The 27233-nt window shown below is 40.5% G+C and overlaps 2 protein-coding genes across 6 annotated transcripts in view; one reads left to right on the top strand and one right to left on the bottom strand.

Moving 5' to 3' along the window:
* Nucleotides 1-1448: 1448 nt before the first annotated feature.
* Nucleotides 1449-13849, bottom strand: pigl (phosphatidylinositol glycan anchor biosynthesis, class L). Its single transcript, XM_084565207.1, has 7 exons — nucleotides 13412-13849; nucleotides 12225-12324; nucleotides 6025-6115; nucleotides 4800-4867; nucleotides 3513-3544; nucleotides 2063-2196; nucleotides 1449-1915 (listed from the first exon to the last, which is right to left on the bottom strand). The coding sequence occupies exons 1-7, from the start codon at nucleotides 13668-13670 to the stop codon at nucleotides 1787-1789; spliced, it is 813 nt and encodes a 270-aa protein (XP_084421333.1). The 5' UTR covers nucleotides 13671-13849; the 3' UTR covers nucleotides 1449-1786.
* A 365-nt stretch (nucleotides 13850-14214) lies between these two features.
* ncor1 (nuclear receptor corepressor 1) overlaps nucleotides 14215-27233 on the top strand; it is a 49203-nt gene continuing 36184 nt past the window's right edge. For all 5 annotated transcript variants that reach the window (XM_084565155.1, XM_084565158.1, XM_084565157.1 and 2 more), the window contains exons 1-8: nucleotides 14215-14419; nucleotides 17361-17550; nucleotides 20939-21033; nucleotides 21207-21414; nucleotides 21745-21927; nucleotides 23962-24075; nucleotides 25319-25375; nucleotides 25494-25546. In XM_084565155.1, coding sequence (XP_084421281.1) covers nucleotides 17440-17550; nucleotides 20939-21033; nucleotides 21207-21414; nucleotides 21745-21927; nucleotides 23962-24075; nucleotides 25319-25375; nucleotides 25494-25546 — 821 coding nt within the window. In that variant the 5' untranslated portion in view covers nucleotides 14215-14419; nucleotides 17361-17439. The remainder of the gene's footprint in view (nucleotides 14420-17360; nucleotides 17551-20938; nucleotides 21034-21206; nucleotides 21415-21744; nucleotides 21928-23961; nucleotides 24076-25318; nucleotides 25376-25493; nucleotides 25547-27233) is intronic.

The raw sequence follows: 27233 nt of genomic DNA, 5'->3' as shown, positions 1-27233 counted from the left end.
GAATAAATCTCAAAGTGTTCCAGGAAAAACATTCAAGCAGGAAATGAGTTTAGCCGAGTACTTTGGACACTGGCACTATTATCATGTGAAACTAAAGTTGAAACTTGATTTTGGATTTTAATGAACATTTTCAGTGACCACACTGGATTGAAGACATAGATATAACCAGGTGAGAGGGTTTTAATGTAAACGTGACCCTTGTGACTGATTGGGTTTGCCTTGGCTGGGTGATTGGAATGTTTTGTGTGGGACATTGAGCTCCACGTCAACAGGTTCCCAATAAACACGTCACACCAGTTTCGCTTGAACTTTATCCGGGCACTGGGTAAACACATTCAAGTTCCTTCCATTTTTGAGTGACAGAGGAATATTCAAATAGTCATCCGCCAGGTTTGCTTGTTGTTATTATTACCTACAGAATGGACCTTGTGAAACATACAGGCGGATGCCACTGTGGGGCTGTCAGATTTGAAGTCTGGAGTTCCCCAGACCTCCATGTTTTTCATTGCAAGTATGGGAAATTATTTCAATGATACGATCTTATATAAAAAAAAACATATTTGACTCGCTGTAAAATTACTACATATTAATATAATGAAAATATGTTAAAAGTACAAATGAATTCCACATTGTGTTAGTGATTTCAAATAACACTCCCTCTACAATGCAATTTCTTTCATCTCTACATGTTCTTCCAGTTGTAGCATGTGCATTAAGAAGCAAAATCACCATTTCATTGTCCCGAAAAATCAGTTCACGCTCTTACAAGTAAGAGACTCACTCATTTTATAGTGTTTCCTAAAAATGAAAAAGCAAATTGTAAAAATTTTTATTCTCCTTTACAGGGGTTGGATAATCTGTCCACGTACACGTTTAACACTCATGTTGCGAAACACACCTTTTGTAAGACGTGTGGAGTTCAAAGTTTCTACACTCCGCGCTCCAACCCTGATGGATACGGTAAGGCCTCTAGTTGCTGACTCAAGACGGTCACGCTGGTCTCATGTGTTTGTTTCATCACTCTGCTGTGTTTACTCCAAACTAACCGACCCAGTCTGCTGTTTAATGCCCCGATTTAATGGCATTTGTGGAAAACAGAGAAGTTCACAGTTAGTTAAGTGGCTATGTTGGACTGTAGTGACTATGAGGAAGGCAACCTTGACACGAAATACTTTGCATTACTGTACTGGTAAAGCCGGCTTGTCTCCTAGATGCTTAGGAGACAATGGCCTGTGTTGTTCGCGTGTAAATCAATGACTGGCCTTTGTGATTGCTACCTCCCCAGGTGTTGCTCCACACTGTCTGGATCCAGGAACCGTGCGCAGTGTCACAGTGGAGAAATTTTGTGGGGAGAAGTGGGAAGAAAGCATGCAAGCTCACAAAACCATCAAAGACATGTCTAAGCCTGAAGCAGGCGTGCAGCACAAATAACACGGGTGTAATTTAAGAATCAAGCCTTTTTTTAATCAGCTTTATATGAGACAAACAGTATTTTCATGATTCTTTGAAATAACAGAATAAAAGAAGCTGCAAACACAGTGTTGTTTTGTACAGTGTAACACCTGAAACAATAAAGCTGCTCACGTAGCAAAAGACAAGTGGTCAGATATATTTCAGAAAGATTTGTCAGTTGTTTTTATGGAAAGTGCTTATGAAAAAAATGAAGACTAGTACAACAGATAAAGTTTCACATTTGTAAACAGCTATGCAATTCACTCCCACAAGTACCACTGCATTTCACTAGTCAGGCAGTGTAGCAATTAGTGCTTCGGGATGAGACGATCTTTTAATAGATCTTCAGGTTCTTCGGCCCCTGTGGGATCATTTGGAACGTGTTCGCGAACATGTATCGAGAGAAGGTGATGTAGAGGTAGCGGAACCACAGAAGCTGAGTCCGATGGCAGAGCATGGCGGCCTAAAGAGGAAAGAAGAATGCTTAGGAGATAATACAAAGCGCTCCTCTGTTTACAATCGATATAACTCTTATTTTGATCTGTCAAAACATGTTTGTCCTCTAAAAGCGGATGTTTCTTGCCAACAAGCTGTCTACTTGGAGGCTTACCTTGGCTCGCCTGTAGCCCTGTGAGCCTATAATGCAGTGGAGGCACGAGGGCAGCAGCCAGCTGAGGGGAAGCTCCAGGAAGGAGATGTACTTCCTGAGGAGGCCGACAGTCACCAGGGACAGCAAACAGCAGTCTGGCAGTAAAGACAGAGACCTAGTCAGCTGTTAATGTCCTTAAACATTCAATACAGAAGCAGACCGTGTACTAGGCCGTTGTTCCAGCACCAAATGCAATACTTGTCGTAATCCATGTAAAATGAGAACATCTGGTGCTGTTATACCCAAAAAACAGCTGAAACAAAGGCAACCATAGTTGTTTTTTTTTTTTTGAAGATGTTTCGCCACTCATCCAAGAAGCTTCTTCAGCTCTAAATGATTGGTAGGGAGTTGGGGTTTTAATAAGAACATTAGAAACATATCAAGTCCAACTGCCACAGACACCTGGTACTGTTATACTGTACTAAAATATCACACAGCATAGACTGTACTGAAAGTTTTCATGCAGCAGGAGATTGTGGAGTTCACGAATCTCAAAGCCGTAAGTTACAAGCAGGGAGCCTTGTTTTACAGCCAAGTGAAGAGGCTTAACGTTGGGCCTAATTCTCATGTGCCTCCCCTACAGTAAGGCCAGCCAGTCGGGTTGAGGAATAAATGCCCACTAACAAAATAGCCATGATTAATGCAATTCCTGACATTTTTAAGCTCGTTCACTTCACGCAAAACAGGTCAAGGCTGACCGAGCTCATTCTGTCCTAAACAAAGGACAGAATGATTAAGTCTTTCTACTATTCAGCAGCATAGTCCAACAGTTCAGATCACATATATGATTAACTCCATGGCTGTCTCTTATCGTGTTGCCTAATCAAACAAACTGTGGGCTTAAATGTTTAATGTTCAACAAACCAGCAAAGCAGACAGCTTGTTGTAACATGCCCTCCCTACTGCCCTACTTTTCCTTTCACATTCTTTTAAAGAAAATCCCCATGAGTACCATCATGGGACCTCTCAGAAGACGAGCAAAAGTAAAAAGTTAATTCTGTTTTTATCAGTAGACGTGATTATGTCTGGATTTTAGTGACAACATGATATGTAGTCTGAGGGCACATTCCTGGTTTTGATCAGCAGATCAAAATATGTGGCGGAGACACAAGACTCATGCAGCCTTCTTGACCAGGAGAGGGAGCTGTACATTAACAAAATGCTCAGTCTGAGTCAGCCTGTTCAGTACTTTCCAGGTTTCTCACTTTGAAACTGAAGCCTGTCATTTCTACCTTGTGTGAGTGAGCAACAGTTTTCATGAACTAATAATGAAATTATACATTCAGTGGAAACCGTTTCTACCGAAACAACTAGGATCACTATTCTGAGAGTGGCCAGCAGATTGAACACTTTTAAAAACCACTTCTCTAAAATATAAACCTCTCAACAGCTTTGTTTGTGTCACACCTACCATTGGGTACTTGTCCAGTGGAAGCCAGATGTCTGTAAGATAGGAAAAAAAAACAACAACAACAACAAGAGTATTACCCACAGAAAATGTCAAACATTATGAAAGAGATAGATTTTGCAACTGGGGTCTAAAATGGCACGAATGTGTGTTTGTATTTGCCAATATGTAACCAAGATTAGATTTTTGGTTACTCTGATTACATCATAAATAGGTAAAAAGTCATTGTGAAACAAGCTATTGCCAAAATTCTCAGTGTTTTTTGGTCACGTTGTATCATGCGCTCAACGGTTTTCATTCTTCATTTTCGCCACAAGAACAGTTTCTTTCCATCGGCAACTGAACTTGTAAATAACCCCCCTCCCACGCACACACACAGACTCTCTCACAGACTTTTTAAGCCTAATGCTTTGCAATAACTCACCCTAAACCCTATTATTGCACTAGCCCTGTTTATTCTTTTTATACGTTTTTTATATTTCTTTATTGTTCGATTCTGAACTTGAGTGTATGTTTATTGTACTAACCATCACACCAAATACCCCATATGTGTTAACATATGTGGCAGTAAAGAATTCTGATTCATTTCAAATTTGAATTATTATACATTAACTCATCTTGGAGTAGAAAAAAAATAAGGTTTTCCTCCAAAGCTGCATTTTCTATAAGCGATAGCTGTTTCCATGTTGACAAAAAGTTGTTTGAGGTTTAGAGCGCTGTGAAACTAGTCCACAGCCCCTCTGGGCTCCAGCCAAATGGGAATCATGAGATGTGATTTGGAGAGCTCACATCTTATCAACAGATGAGGCCCACAGATTGACAGAGAGTCATAACAACCAAAAGACTATATCTGAAGGGCAGTGTAAAGGACCACGACGTACACTTCACAGTGCAAAACATAAAAATAAAAAAAAATAAAAAACAAGAACCAAGAGTCTGATGCAACTTGCTTGGTTGGCTTCTCCAAACCAGATCTCCCTCCCACCTCACCACTTCAGGGACAGGATTTACTGCTGCTCGCTGGGAGCAGAGCCGAGTGCCTCTGAGGACTCTGTTTGGATGACCTCTCCGCTATGTAACAGACCAATTCTGAAAAACATGATGTGTGTGTGTGTGTGTTTGGAAAAACATTTGGAGAGACTGATGTCGATGCGAGTCTAAATGTTCTGCATTTTCCTGGACGGTGTTTTATGATCGTGGAGTGGGCTGCCGTCTGCGTTTAAGCCACATAATATCCATGAGCATGGTTGCTGTTTTTCTGACAGCAAAGCTTTCATGTCCAGCCTGTACCTGACAGCTTTATAGATGGCTGTGTGATTGGCATGGCCGCTCACTCCTCTGCCATCGAAGGTCAGCACCTGAAACAACAAAATATCTCAATGTGTGGGTGAAAAGCCAGAATCTGGGTATCTAAAAGTGATTTTAAATAAACCATGGCAAAAACAGAGGGAGAGAGTGTTTTCTTGGGTTAGTGGAAGGCTTTCTGTGCCTGCTGCTTGGCAGCTCACAACTGATATTTAAAAGGCTTTTACTTTTACTGCATGCTTGCACACCAGAGGAAACAGGTGAAAAAAGAAATTAGGTCAAAGGGAGAGGAAAAAGTGCTTGACTAAAAACGTGACTACTTACTGTGCTTAGGTGTATTCTACCATGACTATGTACTTGCAGTCAAGCACATGTTTAAGCTTACAACCACACACAATGACTAGTATTAAATGACTTGTGAACTCTGGATAATCAACACAATATCAAGGTGTTAGACCAAAGAAATAATATTACTGAGCTTAAGGTAACTCAACTACTTGTTTATTATTGCTGTGATTTTCCCTCCATGTATTCAATAGAGATTTGTCTGAGACTAACATGACTCTTTAGCCTACTTTGTGGACTAGAGTTACTTCTCCCTGCTGAGCTTGACAGGATGGGAGGAGACGGTGTGCCTGTTTGTCGTCTTGATAAAAAAATAAAAAATAAATAAAAAATCAGCAGCTTAAGGACAGACAAACCCAATTGTATGTGCTTATCATCTACTTTACTGAACTTTTTAAAAGGTATTCCTTCTGTACTTTTTATCCCAAGCAAAGACTATTTTTGCTCTTGTCGAGATAGACTGGATAAAAAAAAGCCTTTGATTCTAAATACGCCACATTCCCATCAGCTAATAGTGTGGAACTGCACCGAGGACGATAAGAATCTTGGTGTAAACGCCAGAATGGTTGAAATTTCTGCTGGAGCTGAGGCCTTTTCCCCCCCTGGTTTTAAGGGAGCTCACAAAGCAGCTAGGGCTTGACTAAAAGAGGTGGCTGCAGACAGGATTATTACACAGACCGCAGTCAAACTGGGATAATGAACTAGGAAGCTGTGGTGCCAAAACATACGTCAAAAACACAACAACAATACAGGACATGAATTTCTTACACAGAATGGCAGGAAAATTGCGTGTTAACACCAAACAGGAAATGACAGGAAAGCCACTGCTTTGAAAGACAAAAATTTAAGGAGGAGCTGAGCGTACCATGTTGAAGGAATGGGTCCTCATGTGCTTCAGAATTTCAGAAGAGACCAGTGAGATGCTCCATTCTGCTTTGGGATCATCTGGTAGTTTTCTGGAGGACAAGAAACAGACTCTGGTTATCTACCTAGTTAATATTACAACAGTTCTTTACTGAAATACAGTATCATAATGTATTGTATAACCTCACTGTGACCTAAAGTCTTATTCCTGTCCCCATTACCATATTTTTGCACTGTGCTAGAAAACATGCTGTTATGAAACGCAAACACGTGATAGCGCTGGGAAGTACAGAGGTTGCGGGTCGGTAGGCCCTTAGCATTGTCTGCATCTGAAACTGCAGCCTGGAGGCAACACAGAGCACGCACGAAACACCATCAGCCTACTCTCTTGGCCTGCTAAACATGCATACACTCCCTTTTTGGGAACAAGCAAAGCTTTATGGTTGCTCAATATCCTCCTAAACTCAAGAGAATCACAAAAAGTAAAGGAAGAAAAGTGCATAAAACGTACTTAGATATACATAAATATGAATTAATGTGACACATTTCATAAAAAAAAAAAAAAAAAACACACAAAGCCCTGTGTTGCATTATAAGTGGAGAGCAACCAGCTTGCAAACCAGTTAACATTTCACAAGCGGCAAAGGAAACTGGTGTCACTGTAGACAGCACATACAGCACATTTTGTCATTTTGTGTCCCAAGCTTTGCTTTATAAAACAAGACATGTGCTGAGCTCATGTGAATTATTTTTTTTTGCCACCTTCTAATGATTTATCGACTGAATAAAAAGGAAATAACGAGCAGATTAACTGCTAGCTGCAACCCAACATGTGCGTATACATGAGAGCATAAAGTGGGGGTATGTGCGGCGGGGTGTCAACAGTTGCTTCCCTCCCCTTGGTTGCAAACAATGAGCCAGGACAGTCGGGCTAGCAGAGGGAAGTGATGGATTAGGACACAAATCTATTGGGTGCCAGTGATGTGAGGGTCAGGCTTTGGTGTAAAGGGTGGAGGTGGGGTTAGAGGGGTAGGCTGTGTCGCGTGGAGGGGGCGCGGGGGTTCAGAGATAGTTTAAAACTGTCCGTCATCGAGTGAATGCATGACTCTGACACTTTGATACCAGGGATACGTATAATAAGAGCTGTGTGTGTGTGTGTGGTTTGGGAGTTGGGTGTGTTGTAAACCAATGTTAAATGCAGCATGAATGAGTAGAATGGAAAACCAATGTTCTCATTTATGTCTGCTTTGGACTGAAAGAAAAAAGGCAGAGGAATTGTGAGAGCCCAAAGTACATGAACATTGACTTAGATAATACTGAGTTTGATGCTACATTTTTTTCCCACTGCTGCTTCTATTCATTTATTATTTTAGGCACACTGCCTTACATCTTGACAACCGTAGCTAAGCACAAGCCTGCAAGGAGAGAGGGGAAAAAAAAGAAAAAGAAAAATGAACAAAAGATATGACACCTGACCTTTCTCAAGCTGGATGCAAGCTGAGTGTCAGCATCGCCATGGCAACAGTGCAAAATGTCCTAAAGTAACCTCCCCAGCTCCCCTTTGTAGCTTTGCATGTGGATGTCTAATTGCTTGCAGGCATCTGTATGCAGTTGTTGAACTTTGGCCCAGTAAAGGGATTCTGCTGTGTGTGTGTGTGTCAGAGAGAGCTTGTTTAGTCTGGTCACATGGACCACAGGCCTGTGAAACTGCCAGACTTCTGTCCACAGAGTCAGATTATATGTCCTGTTGGGAACGGCTGAGATGCCCCTACAAGCTGACAGTACGTCCACAATATCCCCCTGTAATAAGGCAGTTACAGCTACACGAAAAACGCCAATGTACACATGCTGTTTTGCAGTTATTTACAGACATACGTGGGCATTCAATATTCATTAAAATAACAATGGACTAATGCTGTCGGTGTTATTTTGAACACAAATCGTGCAGAAAAAATTGCAATCTAATGTGACAAAATTATAGTCTGTTGCAGGCTGTGGGTTTCAGTAAATGGAAAAGAAAGCGCTTGGCTACGCAGAGGCCGGTGTGTGGTGCTGACACATGTATCAAGAGTAAAAGCACAGCCAGAGGTCAGTGGCAGGCCTGGGACATCTCATCACAGTTTAATGCACCCTGCCATGTCCTTATAAATCAGCCCGGGGTTATTTTTACAGCAGATCAATGTATATTTAAAGCTTGTGTGGGGGATAGGGTGTTGCAGCAAATACTCCTTTCCTTTTTAGCAACTTCTGCTATGCTTTGTTTATGTCCCTGCAGGGAGAGTCTTATCAGACATAAAAGCTTTCAGGTCAGGATTCACTTATGACTGAAGACTTCTGAGTGTGTCTGAAGAACATCTGAAGTATGTTAACAGGGAAGTACCGTTACAAGAGTCAGAAGAAAATGAAATGAGAGACAGAGTGATGTCTCATGGATAATGTAATGACGAAGTGTAATGGTTGGATTTGTGCAGTGAGCAGCTATAATCGAGTTCAGGGAGCAGACAGAGGTCAAGCTGGAGCAAGTGGAGAGGCAGCAGAGCGTGTTCAGATTGAGCTTGATCACAAAAGGCCCCACCATGCACCGGGGCCCCTGATACTGTCAACACAGCTGTCCTATTCAGCGAGCATTAAAGAAAAAATCCTATTTTAAAGCAGAATTCACGTGTTATTCCCGTCATCTTACAGAGCCAGGATATACTTGTGAGTGAGCCAGGCTCACCTAGATCTGTCACCATGAAGCATAACCCACGCTGCGGTTTTGTGAAGTTCAAGTGGAGAAGGTCCGGCGGAAACAGTGCACGACACCACCCTGATGAATGAGATGACTACAGATAGACTACAGTACTAGGAATACATTTTAGACAATGTATTTTAGAACAAAGTCAGACAGCGTCAAGATGGATTTCTCAGCACATGTCCTGGTTAGTGTTCACCCGGCAAAAAATAGTAACCTGCCTGGCTGTCGTGCCCAGAGCAAATATTCTGATCTCACAAATGCTAAGGGTCTGCTTCAGGCCTTGTTTTTTTAATAGCGTCACATATAAAGTCTCAAGTCTTGAGCCAAGGTGCTCAATGCCACTGTATCAGTGCTTCGTCTCTGACCACTTCACTGAAAGCCTCCTAAACACACGACTTTTAGCTGGAGGTCAGTACGACAACTACAGTGTGAACTACACTAACCCACAATCATCCTTGTGATCCCATTATCCAGCTAAAGTGTATAGCAAATGACATATAGCAGTTTAGTTTTAATCCTTAAAGCCAGAAAAACATCAGATGTCACTGTGTGATTAGTATGTGCAGCAAAAATCCAACATTGGTCTTCATATCCTTTACAGAAATATTGATGAATTTAACTTTACAGTACAAAATACTGATGTAAAAAACTATTTCAAAAACAAAATTGGCCAGAGCTCTTTACGGTGAGACAACCTAATATTTTCATCCAATATGTACAAATACTTGTAGATAAAATATTTGAAAAACACTTAACAGTATAATGCTGTAGAGTTTTATAGTACCATTTACTACACGTCACATATGGCAATAAAATCATATCAACACTGCTCAAACACACTTTCAACCAGAACTAAATATTACAACTTCCCTGCAGATAATGTTTACTACAGTTTTGTTGAAATTAAACAGTTAACCTTCATATGGTTTCTGTCATTCAAAGGGTTAAAAAGCTTCAAACAGGACAAGATCAGAATTCTATAATGATTTTGTGTCCGTTGCACTCAATACGAATCCCTGCTCTGACCATCGTGACCAAAAGTTGCACTGCAGTCTTTTCTTTTCTCTAATTTGACAAGTGAGAAAGACGGAGAGAGGTCAAGGCTAAGATGTACATCTGCACATATTGAGCAGAAAAGGTTGAGAGCAAAGCCAAAGTGTGGCCAGCCATGTAGAGACACACAAAGAGAAAAACAGTTTGGAGTGACCTACATTTGAAGTACTTAGAGTGTTGCCAAAATGTATCCCACAGTCCTTGGCAGTTGGCTTCAGCAGACATGGACAAGGGGAGGAGGGGTGGAACAGAAGGAGAGAGCGAGAGAGGAAAACAGAGAGAGAGAGAGAGAGACAGAGAGAGCTTGGTTACTAGTGAATGGGGTTTGGACTCTTAAAGTGCTGATTAGGTGTGTGTGTTTTGGGCAAACAAGAGAATGCACAGAAAGGGAAAACGGGCTACACTCCAGTTCAGCAGAAGAGCAGACAACACTAAGATCAAAGTTCAGCTATATTCTGTGTGCACAAGATGATAAAACCATGAAGTAACACACACAAGCAATGCTCTCTAGGGCAGACAACCTGGGCAGGCTGCCAGCTTATTACTGTGAGTTCCAGGTTAGTGCCAGAGTTCATGCAGCTCTCCTGGCAAGCCAACATGTAGAGGCTCACATGTCAGACCCGAGGTTCTTAGAACCTCAAAACATTTTCAAGGAAAGCTGCAGGATTGGTCTGCATGAAAAAAAATAACTGTCTTTGTAACTTGACATTATATATATATATATATATATATATATATATATATATATATATATATATATATATATATATATATATATATATATATAATAACCAAAAAGAAAAAAACTTGTGAGGAAAAATCCTCATGGTGTATTGCATGCTGTGAGACGAATGACAGACAAGAGTTCTTTAAATTGTTGTGTTCCTGCAACAAAGCTGGAATGTGCAACTATTTTCTTCCCACTAATTTTCCACAAAAAAAGAGGGACACTACCTCTGAAATGTTCAAAGGTTTTCCAAGGCAACACACATAAATAAAAGGTGGACTGCCACTTTGTTATGTAACCCTAAATGGATCTAAAAACTTAAAGGCAAGCCCAAGGTGTGTTTTCAGCTACATTCAGCTACCTGGTGCTGAAGAACAGGGGATTGTGTTGGGGTAACAACAAAATCTAATGCAATTAACAGGTAATTACCTCCCAAAAATAACATTAGGCAGGTTATAGTTATCCAAATGTGCCCTTTTTTCCACTTAGGGATTATTGACTTTGACTAATCTGTTGTGACTGCTTCAACAGGTTGACTGACTGTTCAGGCCCAACAAATATGTCTGTGGTATAAACAATACGGTCTCATTACAGCCTTTTCAGTAACTTGCAATTATAAGTCAAATATGTTTAATCTGCTTTGATTATGATTATGGTTAAAACCTTTACTATACTTTTTAGTTACCGATATATACACCGATCAGCCACTGACAGGAGAAGTAAATAACATTGACCATTTTGTGACAATGCAATGTTTTGCTGGGAAACTTTTGGACCTGGCATTCATGTGGATGTTACTTAGACATGTACCACCCACCTAGACCACACCAGGCACCCCCACCCCATAGCAATGACACTCCTTGATGGCAGCAGCCATCCCCAGCAGGATGCAGCCTGATACAGACACACACACAAAAACGGTTTAGGAACAACTAAAAAAAAATATAAAGAACAGCACAAGGTGTTGACCTGGCCTCCAAATTCACTAGATCCCAAACTGATCTAGTATCTGTGGGATGATCCACTGAGGCCCCTCCACTCAACCCATAGGACCCAAAGGTCCCCACTAACAACATTCTGTTGCCAGACACCACAGGACACCTTCACAAGGCCCATGTCCATTCTCTGATGAGTCACAACTGTTTTGGAGGCACAAGGGAGACCTACACAATATTAAGAAGGTGGTCATAATGTTATGCTTGATCAGTGTAAACAGACATGTACATATATACTGTAAGCAGACAGAGAGATAGGTTGAGGCCAGTCTGGGATGTTTAAGGTTTTTAGAGGGCTTTGTGTCCCAAAGGGCCTATTTATGCCTCTGAGTCTACTCATTTATTTCCTCTGTGACAGAAAGGTAATTCATCAGGTCGGGCTAGATTCCATCTATTGTAGAGATAATGGATGGGTGTGATTTGTGGTTAACTCTCTATTTGTTCTGATAGACACTGGGTGGAGGGGAGGGGGCTGATTGTGCTCCAACAGACAGACATGCTGAGAGCTGACTCCAGTAAAGGCAGTAAATGCATATTTTGTTACGAACCCTTTTAGTGAACAATTGACCTCAGTTTGTGAACACTCAACAGATTATTACAGCCCAACACAAACCCTTCCAACATTACATGCACACAGCTAAAATACTGTGTTTACAGATGTTGCGTGTTTGGTGCAGGTGTCGGCTTACTTATGGTCTACTACGGTGACTCTGGAGGCTGGTATTCCTAGCACGGCACAGCTGTTGAGTAGTTCCTCTTTACGCTGAGCTCCTTGATTGTAGTAGTTTCCTGTTTAACAGTTGGAGGACAAATTAGACTAGAGCTATAATGAAAGTAAATTATGTCTAATTTCTATTCCTTTCATTCATTCATTCATTCATTCATTATGTGTGACCGTTTATCCTAGAGGGTCGTGGGGGTCTGGAGCCTGTCCCAGCTGTCATTAGGTGAGAGGCGAGGTACATCTTGTACAGGTCGCCAGTCTGTCACAGGGTTAACACAGACAGACAACCAACCACTCACACACTTACCTAAGGCCAATTTAGAATCACCAATGAACCTAACAAGCATGTGTTTAGACTGTGGGAGGAAGCCGGAGCACCTGGAGAGAACCCACCCATGTCTAATTTCAAGATGATTTGAAATATGGTATTTTCCTAAGCTGTATATCAATCAGCTATTTACGAGCTAGGGTGGATCTCAATGATGTTAAGAGTGCCATGTTTTTATTTTGTTATTTTATTTTATTGTAAAAACAATGCCATTTCTGAAATGCATTGGGCTGGGGGACAAATGTCAATACTTTCCAATTATAAATGTACTTTACATGTACATGTACATGATAACCATGAATCATGAAGCAAGAGTCTTGTTAGTTCGCCCTGGTTTACTTTGGCTTTTAAGATAATGAGCGTCAAGCTGTTTAAAAAAAAACTCTTGGCCTTATGAAATCTTTCCATGAATGCTAGAAAAAAACTATAACACTTGACAACAGAGAGATAATCAGTTAAAGAAACTCAAAAGTGAAACACCTGCAGACACCTTGCTGAATCCCACTTCTATCAGTTTATCTGGTGTACACCACAAAGTGTAAGTTAGGACTGCAACAAAAAAATGTTCTTTAAAAATTAAAGTGCTAAAGTGCTGTGTATACATATGCTTTACTCACTGATCAGGGGGCTACTTTAACATTTTTCTTCAAAGGGAATATTTTATGCTTTTTGACTATTTTCTGTTGTCTCACATGAGTAAATAGTCCAACAATAAATAGCTAACGTTATTTATCAGGGGGCGACACGACTGACAGTTTACCTCTTTATGATTACACTGACTTGTTATCTTTATGTATGCAAATGAAAGTGTGCCGTGACCCTACCTTCAGATAAACACAGCAAATGAACGCGGGCATTTAATTCAACGAGTCGTACAATCGTTGGCGCGAAGAACATACATTCATCATCCGGATGTGCAGTTACAATCAGAGCTCTGACATCACCGCTGTTTGTGTCTCTGCCTGATGAAACGTTCAATAAATGTTTCAACGACTTCACCAAAGTCCGCCGATGTCGATAGTAAATGCATTTTATCAAAACTAAGTAGGATAAAACGCTGAAGACGACCAGGTAAATACTCATTATTTTGACCGTTACCGTAAACAATCCGTGTAAAGACAAATGTCTAACGTTCACAAGGTTCCAGGTGTAAAATATTGCAGTATGTCTGCGATTTTAAACTTTCTTTCTTTGAAAAATACAACAAGAAGCAGTACATCTAAGTACAACAAAATTGTCTGGCCACGCAAATCATCACAATATAGTTTTTTTTTAAAATAATTTAAAGTCAGTGTCGTTTCTTGTGTAATTTGAATCTAAATAAATGTATTATGAGAACAAGACGATGAGCATGACATGGTCTAATTTCATAGCATATATGGATAAAGAATATCAGAAGAAATTTGCAGAAATCGAGTTAAATTTGTGTTTTTGAAAAGTGAAAATTACAAACACCAGGAACATAACCATGTTTGAAGGAACCATTTAGCTGTAACACTGCATAATCCTAGCAGATACATAAAAATCTAAATAATTATTTCATTTGATTATTTTAAAACAGTGAAATAATGTTATATACGCTTTTAAAACTATGTACAATATAGTTTTATTTGTAAAGAGACCTTTGTTGCAGAATATTAGCACATTAGGAATTCACACGAGTGGAGGCAATTCATTTTACCCTGCCAGGACATCGACCGACAAATGCGGCGCAGCCTTTAGTCTGCACAGTCGTCCACAGCCCACAACCCGCGGATTTACAATCAACAATTGACACATATTTCTGCGCAGGGATACCTTTCTCTACCATTTATATATTTTCTAAATATGCGGTGAGTACAAACAGCTAATATGAAGCACAACAACATGCGTAATTAGCACGCTATTTAAGCGTCCCGGTCTACGCTGAAAATCTGCCTTGCAAGATGGCGACGTAGTTGAGAATTCAAAGGTGAAATACAGGCTAAGTTAGCTAGCTAGCAACAACAACATCATCTTAAACGTTGCCATATTATATAAAAGTGCCAATGTACCATATACGTTTAAGTTGGCGTTCGTTATCGGGCACGTTTTGGGCTCATTTCCGGAGATGCTCTCTGTTGTGGAAATGGTCCCATCCCCCAAGAAAAGATACACACCGAGTTACGTTTATGTGACAGTATGATGTTAAAGACAACAATAACAACCCACGGCAGCAGTATATGTCACTGCGAGTCTGTAGCCGTGGCCATGAAGGTCACCAAGTCGACTGGATTTACATGGAAATCGTCAGAGGCACCATTATAAATGCTTTGCTCGTTAACTTTATGGGGAACTTTACAGTGAGACAACAAAAACTGGCTAACACAGACTTATATTTATAATAAGAAATGTCAAGCATCTGCCCTCAAATTGTCTAATATATCACTGACGACTATTAAACAGCTGAAATGGAAAAAAAGACAGCTGGGAACACCCTGAAGTGAATGTACATGCAACATGTTTCATCTGTCTGCTTTCATGTTAGATTTTGAAGGGATGAGAGAGTCACAGCTTCCACTGTACCTTGAAAACGTCCAGTAAATTATTCTCATCGTGCATTTCTTTGCAACTTCCAAAATCAGGCATAAAAACTATGAAACTGGTTGTAGTCACATCACCAATCAGGGCTGTACCAGCTAATTCTGATATCATCCTGCTTATTCATATGTTTAATAATAGTAACGTTTCAGTGATTGGATGTCTTTCCAAACGGGAAATATGTTGTGACACATTATTTCAAGCAAAGAGGTGCAGAGTGCAGCGGAACAGATATATCTGTAAAACTACACTATTTTGCTGATAGTCATACTTATTAGCTAATAGTTTCATTACCTTCCAGTAGAGCTCAGGTTCCTAACTTTTACGGACACATTTTATCTTATTCTGCAATGCTATCAATTTCTGTAGATTGGCTGACCATTGTTAGGGGTGAATCAAATCAGCTGAGTCTAGAGGAATCAAGTTTAACAGGACAATACGAGTAAAACATAAAAGATGGCTGTGATGCTGCTGGGTACGCTTTCAACAACTTTTCTTTCACAGTTTCATTTACTTCATACATTTTGACTCGTCATTGTGCTTTTCAACGTTGACCTGTGGTTTGAGCTCATTCTTCTAACCTTATTTAGGCTGAAAATCCCTAAGGTGCTGCTGAAAATGAAAGTTAGTCTCAAATACATTTAAAAAAAACAGATTCGCAACCTGCTTAGAGAATGTGGGGCAATGTGGGACGGTTTTGATAATCGTTAGAAAGAGCATTAACTGGAGTTGGTAAATTACAAATCTCCTTGTTATTTTTCACAAATTGTAAAAGTCGATCTCATAGTCTGACTCTCCATATGCTGTACCTGGGGGTTGAAAAATAAAATAACAGCTTCCTACCACGGTAATGGTGGCATATGTTGTATCTTTTTAAACTCTAAAGTTAGTGTCCTACTGTGTTGACATGGTGCTTGTGTAAATCCTGAAGAAGATAACTGCACAAATTCGATGTGATGGGATATGATGTATCCCTGTGCTAAATCCTGTGTTGTGTTTGCTCTGAATTAGCACGGAGAAGTTTTGTCATCCTTAAAATAACCAGACCAAATGCAAAGTCCATGTGTTTGTTCAGTTGCTAGCACTGGGCCACCACGATTCAGAGCAGATAAAAAAAACGTGCTCATTTACATACATCTAATATTTTTGTTAAAAGGAAAATTGAGGATTGATTTTAGTCTCGAGGGCAATTACAAGTAACACTGGGTATGGAAAGTTGAAAGAGTAATTACTGCTCCTGAGATTGCTGGGCATGACATGTAAGGATAGAGACAACACCTTGCTGCTGTTTCTTATCTAAAAAAATGTCTTCATTTGTTTCCTGTACTATATTTGTCTACAATTTGGACTTATGGCTTATCAGATTTGAGTATATATTTGCATTATATTTGCAGCTTGTCTTGTTGGCCTTGGTGTTCTGAAAAGTGTCTTTTGAAACTTTGGATTGCATTTGAGGCTATTTCAATAAAATCAAATTGAAAACGTTTTATTTGATCATATCTTCAAATTTCATTTAGGTATCTTACAATATAAATTGTAATCTAATTGTGGTTAAACTAGTAACTTTCTAACTTTAATGGCTGGTAATTCTTCAGCTCCCTACTATCTCCAAAATGGATGAGTTGGGGCCAATCTGAATACATGTTAGGTTTGATCCATTTTTATTTATTTATTTATTTTCATACAAGATATTGTTCTTGTGACAGGACAGTTCCACCACATGCATTATTGATAACAAAAAAAAATCTAGGTTAATAAGAAATTGTCTACAATCAAATAAAGTTAACCGAATTATCTGTATTCGAAGAACAGACGTCTGTTAATTTCACCCACAGAAACACTGTGTTTTCTGGGGCTGCAGCCGCACTGCATAGCACAACATTTTTTCCCCCTAGCTGTTGCAAGATCCTCCCTGCATATTTGGTTTAAAATCATTGGCTTGAATTTACACTGAAGCAAGTGATGCCAGAGTTTATAGTGTTTTATTTTGGATTTAATTCTAACTTTATTGCCTGCACTGGCAAGGGCAGAGAAAGTTGATAATAGATAAACTGCTCTTTCTTTTCAGATAAAATCAGTGTTTTAACAAATATGCAATCAAAGTTTTCATTTGCTGTGCCTGGTGTTTATGTTGTGCGTTCTAATTTGCAGTTGGTTACAGTTTCTGTCTGAAATTACAGCTGAACATGTCATTACTGTTCTGTCTCGGTACAGGTGGTTCGTGTCTCCAAACATGGTGTAGCTGAACTCTCTGATCCGTGAAGCAGCAAGAGGCCGCTAGCACTGAGCCAGAATGTCCAGTAGCTCGGGCTACCCCCCTAGCCAGGGGAGCTTCAGCAGCGAGCAGAGCCGATACCCACCACATTCTGTCCAGTACACCTTCACCGGCGCACGTCACCAACAGGTAAACCATTCCTTCTGTATTGTTGTGTGTGAGCTGACCATGTGTCTATGTGTCTGTGTCATGATTGGCCCAGCTTTCGCTGCCTTGATGCTTTTATATGGTAACTGAGGTATTGGAAAAATACACTAGCAATATTGAAAAATTAGATTACTAAAACTTTATTTATATTATGCTTTTCTAGGAACTAAGGGCTCATTCAGAAATAAGAACTTTTGTTTTTTTTTTTGCTATTGAATTTTACTTGAGAATAAAAGGGACCAACATTGTTTAGACATTTTAGATTTTTCAGCTTTGGTGTGGTTTAATATTTAATGGTTCTATAAAAGAAACATAGGTGAAAACACCATTCTGTTAGGAGGCCATCCTGACCAGTGAGACAGAGTCCATGTCTCCCTTTGAGATTGGATTGGACTGAGCATGTTCTTGGACTGGTTAAATTTAAGACTCTTTCGGTTGCTATTGTTCAGGGATATGGGTTTTGATTTTTGATTTATACGCTGTTGCACTGCTTTAATTTCAACTTCATACACATCCTGGCAAGTCGTTCAGCACCTCCATGTTTGTCATGTAGAGGCAAGCTAGGATTTGAAATAATAACTTTACTTCTTTTCCGTAATTAATTGCGACTTGGGTCTTCAGTGAGGCAGACAACAGAAGAACAGCAAAGTTAGGTTCAGACTCAGCAATTGGATTTGTGGGTTGAGTTCAGACTTGAAATTCAAGTCTGCACGGAGCATTACAGTTGATTACTTGGATAAAGACTTGCTGTGAAATCAAATTACCTTCAAATTGGAAGGGAAGGGGATTATCAAGATTTCATTTGTATTTTATGTATGAAAATGTTTTGGGGCAATAACGGGAAAACATTCTGAAAATCATTAAAAAAGCTGCACCCGAAACCTGAGGTGACAGTTAACAGGTAACAAGGATATGCTGCCCTTTTCATAATCAGTTTGTAGTTTCATATAGAAAATGAGTCAGAAGTTGCAGTTTTGCTTAGCTTACTGATGTGCTCTACAACCTGAGAACACAGTTTCTCTGTGTAGTGATTTGCTTGCTGTAGTGGCATTATTATTAGTATTTTGCAACACTTGAAAATGAAATGCTCTTAAGAGGTTTGTATAATATTTAATTCCAGTATGCTCTCCAGCTGAGCGTTCATTTGACTGTAGTGAATGTTGGATCATTTTTGTTTGTCATTTTGGGCGACATATTTCTTAGAAGCTTACTTTCACAGAAAACTGTAGCAGAACATTTCTGAGCATTTGGACTGTTTGCTTAAATCTGGGACCAGGCTGGTATTTGGAAATGTTTCCTGTAACTGCATTTGCTTGTTCAGGTTTGTTTGGCGGTCACACTGTGCTGATAACATTGATGTTTTCTTTACCCCACTGGGTTATAAAAAGCACTGGAGTATTAAAATGTTTTTAATCAATTTCCTTGACTTAAATAACGTGATTTAGTTCTTGGATCAGAGCATAGCTGCTGGTCTTATCAATTCCATTGTGCACTGACCAATAACATGTCTGACAGAGAGTCTTGCTCCAGGTCAGGCCAACCCATGTTCCACAGTGAACTATAACATGAATGGTTTTTGTTTCATAACCAGAAAGTTGTTTGACCTGGTGGCATGCTGCACGCTGTCATATGTAGCCTGAAAGACAGCCATAGAGAGAGATGACTAAGAGATAAACATTCACTTGTCCTGTGGAGGATCGCAGGGTGCTGGAGCCTATCCCAGCTGTCATTGGGCGAGAGGTGGGGTACACCCTGGACCCAGATCTCCACTTTATTGCAGGGCTAACACACAGAGACAGACAGCCATTCACACTCACATTCACACCTACGGCCAGTTTAGAATCACCAATGAACCTAACGAGCATGTCTTTGGACGGTGGGAGGAAGCCGGAGTACCTGGAGAGAACCCATGCAGACACAGGGAGAACATGCAAACTCCACGCAGATACAGGGAGAACATGCAAACTCCACACAGAAAGGCCACTGTGCCGCTCAAGAGATAAACAGGGTGGTAAAAACTTTATGCATGTTTTTGTTGGTCCACCTAACCTCTGAGGCAGCGGCCCACTGGGATTTGTCCCACTGCTACGGCAAAGCGTCGTTTTTGACAGGGGGCCTATGTTGACCAACAATCGATTGATAGCAGCTTTAAGGTGGCCTCTATAGATTCTGTGGTAACTTGCAGAGGATAGGGTGTTCACCAACTGTATTTCATCAACTCGAGGCTGGGCTCACATTGTTTACTGGCAGGAGTTGCGAATTTTAGCAGTCTCTCCTGTGACTGTTTGGCTAGCAAGCTAAGTGTGCTAGGTAACATTATCTAGTGATAGCATCAAGTGTTGAATGTCACTCTACACATAATTAAAGAACACTCGTCTGTTTTCCTATAGTTCTTTCAGTGTAAACCAACAGATGTTGCTGGCTTTCCATCCATCAGTTTCCATCCGAGCTGGCCCATTGTGACTGTAGTTTTTTTATACGTCTTATAAAACACAGAATGCTCATATGTGGCAGGGGGTCAACTTAGCCTTCACAGTCTGCTGGGCTTGCAGTACAGTGGTTGCAACCTTGACCTTCCTGGTACCCTTTTATTTATTTTGTCCCTTTTCTAAGCTAGGCAGACCCCTCCTGCACTTGCTGTTAAATTTTGGAACCCTTCAGCAAAGAGAATTAGCTTTAAATATTTAGAAATGAAACTTCCAAATGTTGACATTGTGACTATGTCTTGTACTCAGGGCTGCAGTTGTTGAGTGGTAAAAATGTCCATTGAGTTAATTTAGGAACTTTATTAGATTACAGCACAGAGCTTACAGGAAATGAGGTGGGTGAGGTTGGAGTGTGCTTGTTTGTGTGTGTATGTGCGTGCAGGCACAAGCACATGCGGTGACACGCAGCAAAGGTCTCGTACCAGACCGGGACGTTGCAATTAAATGGCCAGGGCCTTAAACGCGGGGCACCCCTTTGTTATTGATACTGCTCAGAATTAAAAACACAGTCCATGTAGTTATTTGAACAAACTGTCAGAGAAAAAACCTTGATGTCAATAATTATGCTTCAGGTCACAGTTGTGTGTAAAGCTTAAATGAGGCAGCCAGTGTAGATGGCTGTATTGATTGAAAGTGAGGCTCATCTGTTGCATCAGATTGATGTTGCTCCTGCAGATGGGATTTTGCCTCTCTGTGCGCTGTTATGTTTCGATTGCTGCATCTGTGTATAACTTTATTTAAGTTGTAGCTTTGCAGGAATTTGTTCATTTTTTGTTTTCTTTTCTTTTGAGCAGACCTGTTTCATAATTTTACAGCCATACCATCATGACGCATCATGATATTGCTTCATAAAGCTGTTTGTGGTGTGTTCCTCTTGCCTCCAGGATTTCACCATCCCAGACTATCGGGCACACATGCAGGATCCACAAGGTCGCAGAAGGCCATCTTTACTGTCTGAGTTCCACCCTGGAGCTGAAAGGTAATTAGCCTCGTTTCTTATGTGCGGCTTGCTGCCTAAATATGTGCCATCCAGATTAGTGGTTTTTAAATTCTTTCATTTTTCTTGCTGTAGACTAGCTTTCCCATCCTGCACACTTGCAGATATCGCATTAACGTATATTTTGACATCTCTTGTTTGCTGTGGTTCCTCAGGCCTCCAGAGAGACGCCATGGTTATGAACAGCAGTTTCACTCCGTCACGGGCCAGGCTGAGCATGAGGCCATGGAGTCTAAACGCCCTCGCATGGAGACTGTTGCTGAGTCCCATATCACCCGTACCCCTTCCACTGCTGGGGGTATTGTCCTGCCTTTGCCACATTCTGTACAGGACGGCCTCAGAGCCACTGTGGATGTCAAGAAGGTGGGCCTCTTCTTCTTCTCAGTTGTCATTAGGTAGACCTAGTTTAAACTAGTGCAGTCATGAAGGTATAATTTATTGTCGGACTGAGAAAGATCGTTCAACTTGGAATATGTCATTTGTAGTTCATTTGATCTTATTCACTGACATAAATGTGATAGCTAAAATAATCAAAACATACAGATACAGTTTTACCTGAAAGTTAGGACCTTTTGAGACACCACCTCATTAGCTGCAGTTTCTGCTCGCCAGCACTGAAACTTTTTGAAATTATTTGTTTTGTTCATATTCTGTAGCAACATTTTTACACTGATTAACCCTTTTTTGGACCAGGAGTCTCAGTTCTCTGTCAAAGTGGAGTCCCCATCCTCAGGAGGACCAACCCTACACATGGCCGAGGACCAGGACGCATCTCCTTCTAAACTATCCAAAGAGGAGCTGATCCAGAGCATGGACCGTGTGGACAGAGAGATTGCTAAAGTGGAACAGCAGATTTTCAAGCTGAAGAAAAAGCAGGTTGGTTTCCCTGCTTTGCATTTTGTCTTTGTAGGAACAAAGTGGACGTTGTGTAGGAAAACTTAGCGAAAGTATCAAGTGTAATTGCTATTTTTACCTCACATCACCTGTGTCCGGGCCAAAAAGTTCTGGGAAACCGGATCTACTGCTGTTAACTGAGAGGCTATCGGCAGTTGGTCTACATTTAATTGATTCTAAAATGAACATACTAGTGTGTTTGACCGGTCAGACTGGATCAAGATTCAAGTCAAGGAAAGGCTTCTGTTTGTGTCTTTTGAACTTTTATTACTACTGGTTCTCTAAGGCCTCGTCCACACGTACGAAAACGGTCTTTTCCCTCTCCGTTTTCGAGGGCATCGTTTCAAGAAATATCCGCGTCCTTACAGGTCTGTTTCAGCTCGACCGAAAACGCTACTTCATATTCCAGGCCTATAAGTGGCGCTGTTTCAGTTTCAGAAATTCACCAAAAACGGAGAGGAAGAGGCGGAGCATGCGCACAAATCTTGAGCGCTGTTTACAAATCGCCTTTTTTGCTCAGCGTGGTGGCACAGGAGCATGATATTTTGCCCTAGTAACCCTAATAGGCTCAATATCTTCTCCAGCATGAAAACTGGCATGTAGTCCGCCATTGTTGTTGATGTTGTTACGAGACGTCTCGCGGGAGGTGGAAGGCTGCTCGGGAGTGTGGCGATGACGTCATCGTTTTCCCCGTTTTCGCCGTCCACATGAAAACGCAAGAGCTGCGTTTGCGAATTTCTCCACCCTGGGACCCGTTTTCAGAAAAGTGCGTTTTAGGGCAATGCGTTTACAGGATACGTGTGGACGATCGGCCAAAACGATGAAAAATTTATGCGTTTCAGCGTTTTTGCGTTTCCGTGTGGACGGCCCCTAAGCTCAACAGCTAATCAAAGATCTCTTGTTTGAGGACCATGACAATGAATTGAATCAACTGAAAAACAAATAACGAGTCCTGCTAGTGTCAACAGTGCGAGACACAAATTCTCACTGACATCTCAACATCGGCTTGATGGGTCACAGCCTATAACCATTTTCCATCAGCAGATTGAAGTAATTTTAGAATGGGAAATAGGTTGTTATACACAAGAATAGCATTAGCAAAATACTATAACGTCACATTTAAGTATTCTCCCAACAGGCTTTGAGCCTTTTTCCCTTTTAGTCTCTCTGGAGCTAAACAAAGAGGTTATACTCTTTGTCGGAGATTAGGCTCCTGATAAACCCCGCAGGCCAGCTTGCCTTCTCAATGAGGAGTTTAATCAGCAAAGAACGCTCTAGACACCTGCAGCTTAAATGCTCTTATTGCCCTGGTGAAATTGATCTGGCCTTTAAGATGCTTTTTAGACTATAGCTTAGCACACTTATGCTCATCATTTGCTTATTTTCCCAATATACTTCCAAATACTGAATTTGCAGGGCTCCATGCTTGTTTTATCATCTTCTCTTCCCATCTGGTTGGGCTTGTTTTTATGTTTGTGGCTGTCTTTTTACTGCTATCTATTTTGGAATTCAGTCTCATTAGATAGGAATGTAAACTGATCTTTTCTGGGAGATTAAGCCTCTCAGTTTTTCAGTCTGCGTTTCCCCAAGATTTTCAGGGATGTAATCGTTTATTTGAGGTATTTCAGGAACTCCTAATCTCATCCCTGAAACCTGGTGTTTTACATAACCTTGAATTTGTAAACACTGACCTACCGAACATTTACCAGATTAGACTGTCAGTTATTATCAACATGGACCCATGTTGGTAGAAGCCTTCAGTTCTGTTAAAAAAGGCAATACTTTTTTGTACTTTGTTGAGGGTCATCTGATAATACTGTACCTGCATTGGCCTCAGATATCAGAAGCTAAGATCAGATCAACACAGTGTAGATATACTCATGTTTTCCACCATTTTTTTTTCAGTATGAAAATGGACACAGATAAAAACAATACAAAGCCTCCCTGTTTTTTCCCCGTGTGTCTTTACTTGTGTGCTTTTGGTCAGAATTTCATGTTTTTGATGTTGTCTCTTAGCAACAACTTGAAGAGGAAGCAGCGAAGCCCGTGGAGCCAGAAAAGCCAGTGACGCCGCCCCCAGTGGAGCACAAGCACCGCAGCATAGTCCAGATCATCTATGACGAAAACAGGGTTAGTTGTCAGCTCTAAACGCTGAGACACACTGATAAAGAGCTTAGGTTCTCCCTGTTTCTCAGTAGTTATATTGTTTTTGTTCTCAAGAATTGCAACTATTTATTTCAGTTCTCTCATCTACACATTCAAAGAACATCCTGGTTTGCTTGTCTAAACATACAGTATGTGTCTCTGCATCCTCATTGCACAGTGTAAACATGGTGACCACAGCCACCCAATGACGGTCTCCTCTTTCAAATCGAGTCTCTGCACCAGTATTCCCCTATCCTGTTTAAAAACACCATTTGGCATAGCGCCGTTTTACCTTTCAGAAACGATATTGTTTGGCATCTTCTGTTAGAATATCTTGTGGTTTTGCATTATTGATGTTTTGAAGGCAGCAGTGCGGAAAAAAATAACCACGTTTTACGTATCTGTTTGTCAGGTATTTGGTACTTTGTTAACTGATTCAAAAAGTTCAAAACTGAGTAACAAAGTATTTGATGTTAACTGCAGTGATACTGTATGCCTCATTATCTGTATTTTAGCTCCACAACAACACGTCACTGAGGGTGTGTTTATGGAGGTCACTGCAGTTCATGTCTGTCAGACAGTGTTATTGTAGGAGAGCACTGGGACACGCCTTCCTTCTCAGTCAACCATTAACCCTTCAGGCTGTAAAGCTGCTCAAGCTTTGTGCATTGCATTCGGTTTGGCAGCCGTGGTTGTTTGTCTCAGTTTGTAGATGGGAACTCTTGTGAAATGTGAAAATAAAGAGATTGTCAGCATGTCCCCGATGATCCTAAATGAGCTGACAGTCTGCACTGATCCAGAACGACTATCTTGCCAACCCTATTAATTGTGCTGCAGTCGGACCATTTGATATTTATTTATTTATTTTTCCTGCATCATGTATTGCTTCTTGTGGGAAGATGCAGCTGCTTTGTTTTTGAAATCATCAGTGGCAGAAGCTTACATGACAAGTAGAATGCATCGAAAATCAGTCAAACAAGCATTTATTACAGTGTGTCTGCGGTAGATGTATTATTATTATTATTATTATTTAATTCAAATTTGCATCATATATTCAGTCGAGGGTTTCTAAAATCTATTTTGCTAATATCTTATAATGTTTTCCATTCGTATCTCTCTGGGAAAGTGATCAAGTTCTCAAATTCTCCTGAATAGAAACCGTTGCCATCTTAAAATCAATATCAACGCTGGTATAATAATATATATTAAATCAACTTTTTCTTTCCAGAAAAAAGCTGAAGAGGCCCATAAAATACTCGAAGGTCTTGGTCCAAAGGTTGAGCTGGTATGCGATTTTAATAGTGAATGATATTTTTGTTCGTACATAAGCTTTGAGAACAAAATAATGCTTCGCTAATGACTAATCTGCTACCTGTTCTTTGTCTGTTATTTCTTTCTTTCAGCCTCTGTACAACCAGCCATCAGACACAAAGGTGTACCATGACAACATAAAGACGTGAGTATAGATTCCTATTAGAAACCTCCACTGGCCTTGCAAAGTGTAGAACCTTGCTAGACGCTGTCACGATAAGAAGCGTCTCAGCTGCGTACAGCATCGGAGGTGATTCTGACCTCAGTAAGATAAACCCAGCTGATAATGCTGTCTAATCTGATTGCTGAGTCACCTGATTGAGTTACCCTACTGACACCAAGGAAAGTGATTGAGAAAGGAAGTGAAAAAACGTGCGTGTGACGGCGGTAAATTTGTTTAAAGTAGGCTGTGTTGGGGGTGGGGGGGTGGTGTTTGAAGGTCATGTTGTCTAGGACAAAACCCTTATCAGTGTGTACCATGAGGGCAGCCCATCTGGCTCAACTTTTTATCAGTACAGAGACCACTTCTGTGTGAATGTGCTGTACAGGTCACACTCTCAGGGTCAGCGCTCTCACTATTTTTTCCCCACAGCCACCATCCTGTGTAAACAGAAGAGTTCCCAGTATTTTGTATCTGTCACAGTGCAAATAAACAATCAGGTTTTTTGGCGCGGCGTTGGAAAGAATATCAAACTCAAAGATTTTTCTTGTTTTCAAAGGGACAGAGGAACAAACTAAAGGCACTTCTTCATGCTTACTTTTTACTGACTCCTTGTCTTCTTTAAAAAAAAAAAAAAAAAATCCCAAAAGCATATTACTTTTGAATACATTAGACACATTTTGGATGCTTCCAGGCAATGTCCCCTCTAATTTTTAATGTGTCTGGGCATACACAAAAACTCTATGAGTACACTGTGGACACTGTGGACGCTGTGAGCAACCTCACATGTGCACGCTGGGGCCACACACCAGTATTACACCTGTCCAAAACCCGAGATCATAGCAAGTTACATGGTTTATTAAAAGAATCACACTATAGCAGTAATTTCCGTTACTTTTAATATAAGTGATTTGGCCCACTTAACATGAAAAGGACACAAATCTTGTTGTTCATGAGCTATGTAGTATGTTATATGTCCGTGTGAGGGTCCTGCTGTGGTCTGGGTGAGGAAGAGTCCTGCTCTGGAAAAATTGAGAAGTGTACTTTCAGAGATAAAATAAACCCTGTATTAAAAAAATATTAAAATTAACAGAATAAAATAAATATCTTTCTTAAACAGAAACCTGTCCTGCTTAACTTAAAGCTGTGTAAATTAATATAAAACAATAGAAAGCAGAACATTCCTCTTGTAATAGTGCAATAAGAAAACTACTAACAGAAAGTGTGAGGAAAAGTTGTTGCTTTGTTGTCTTGAGCAGGTGGGAATAAGTTTACCGTAAATTTTCATATAAAGCGCCCTGTTATTCATTAATTCCATTGACATTTTACACACTACTTTTGTATCTCACGGTAATACGGGACTAAGTGCGTGCTCCGTTTCAGCTCAATACAGGACGTGTACTTTTGTTTCTAAATACGGGACGATTCCGTTTTTCAAGGCACGGTTTGCAACGCCAACTAGTAGTAACATCATGTTTTGCAGAGCAGACTTTTCTCTCTCGAAAAAGAAAAAATCTTACCCAGTTTCCCCGCTTGTTCTTCTGTTATCACACACTCCGACAGCCATTACATCTTAATAGAACCACATTTAATTTTTACTTTGTCTTGGTGAGTGGACGTACCACTGCCTTAACTCCGCCGCACTATTACCTAGCTAACCTGCAAAACACAG

Source organism: Chelon labrosus (assembly GCF_963514085.1).
Source record: "Chelon labrosus genome assembly, chromosome: 17".
NCBI lineage: Eukaryota > Metazoa > Chordata > Actinopteri > Mugiliformes > Mugilidae > Chelon > Chelon labrosus.
Note: the sequence above shows the minus strand (reverse complement) of the source record. Positions and strands in the feature narration are given on the sequence as shown.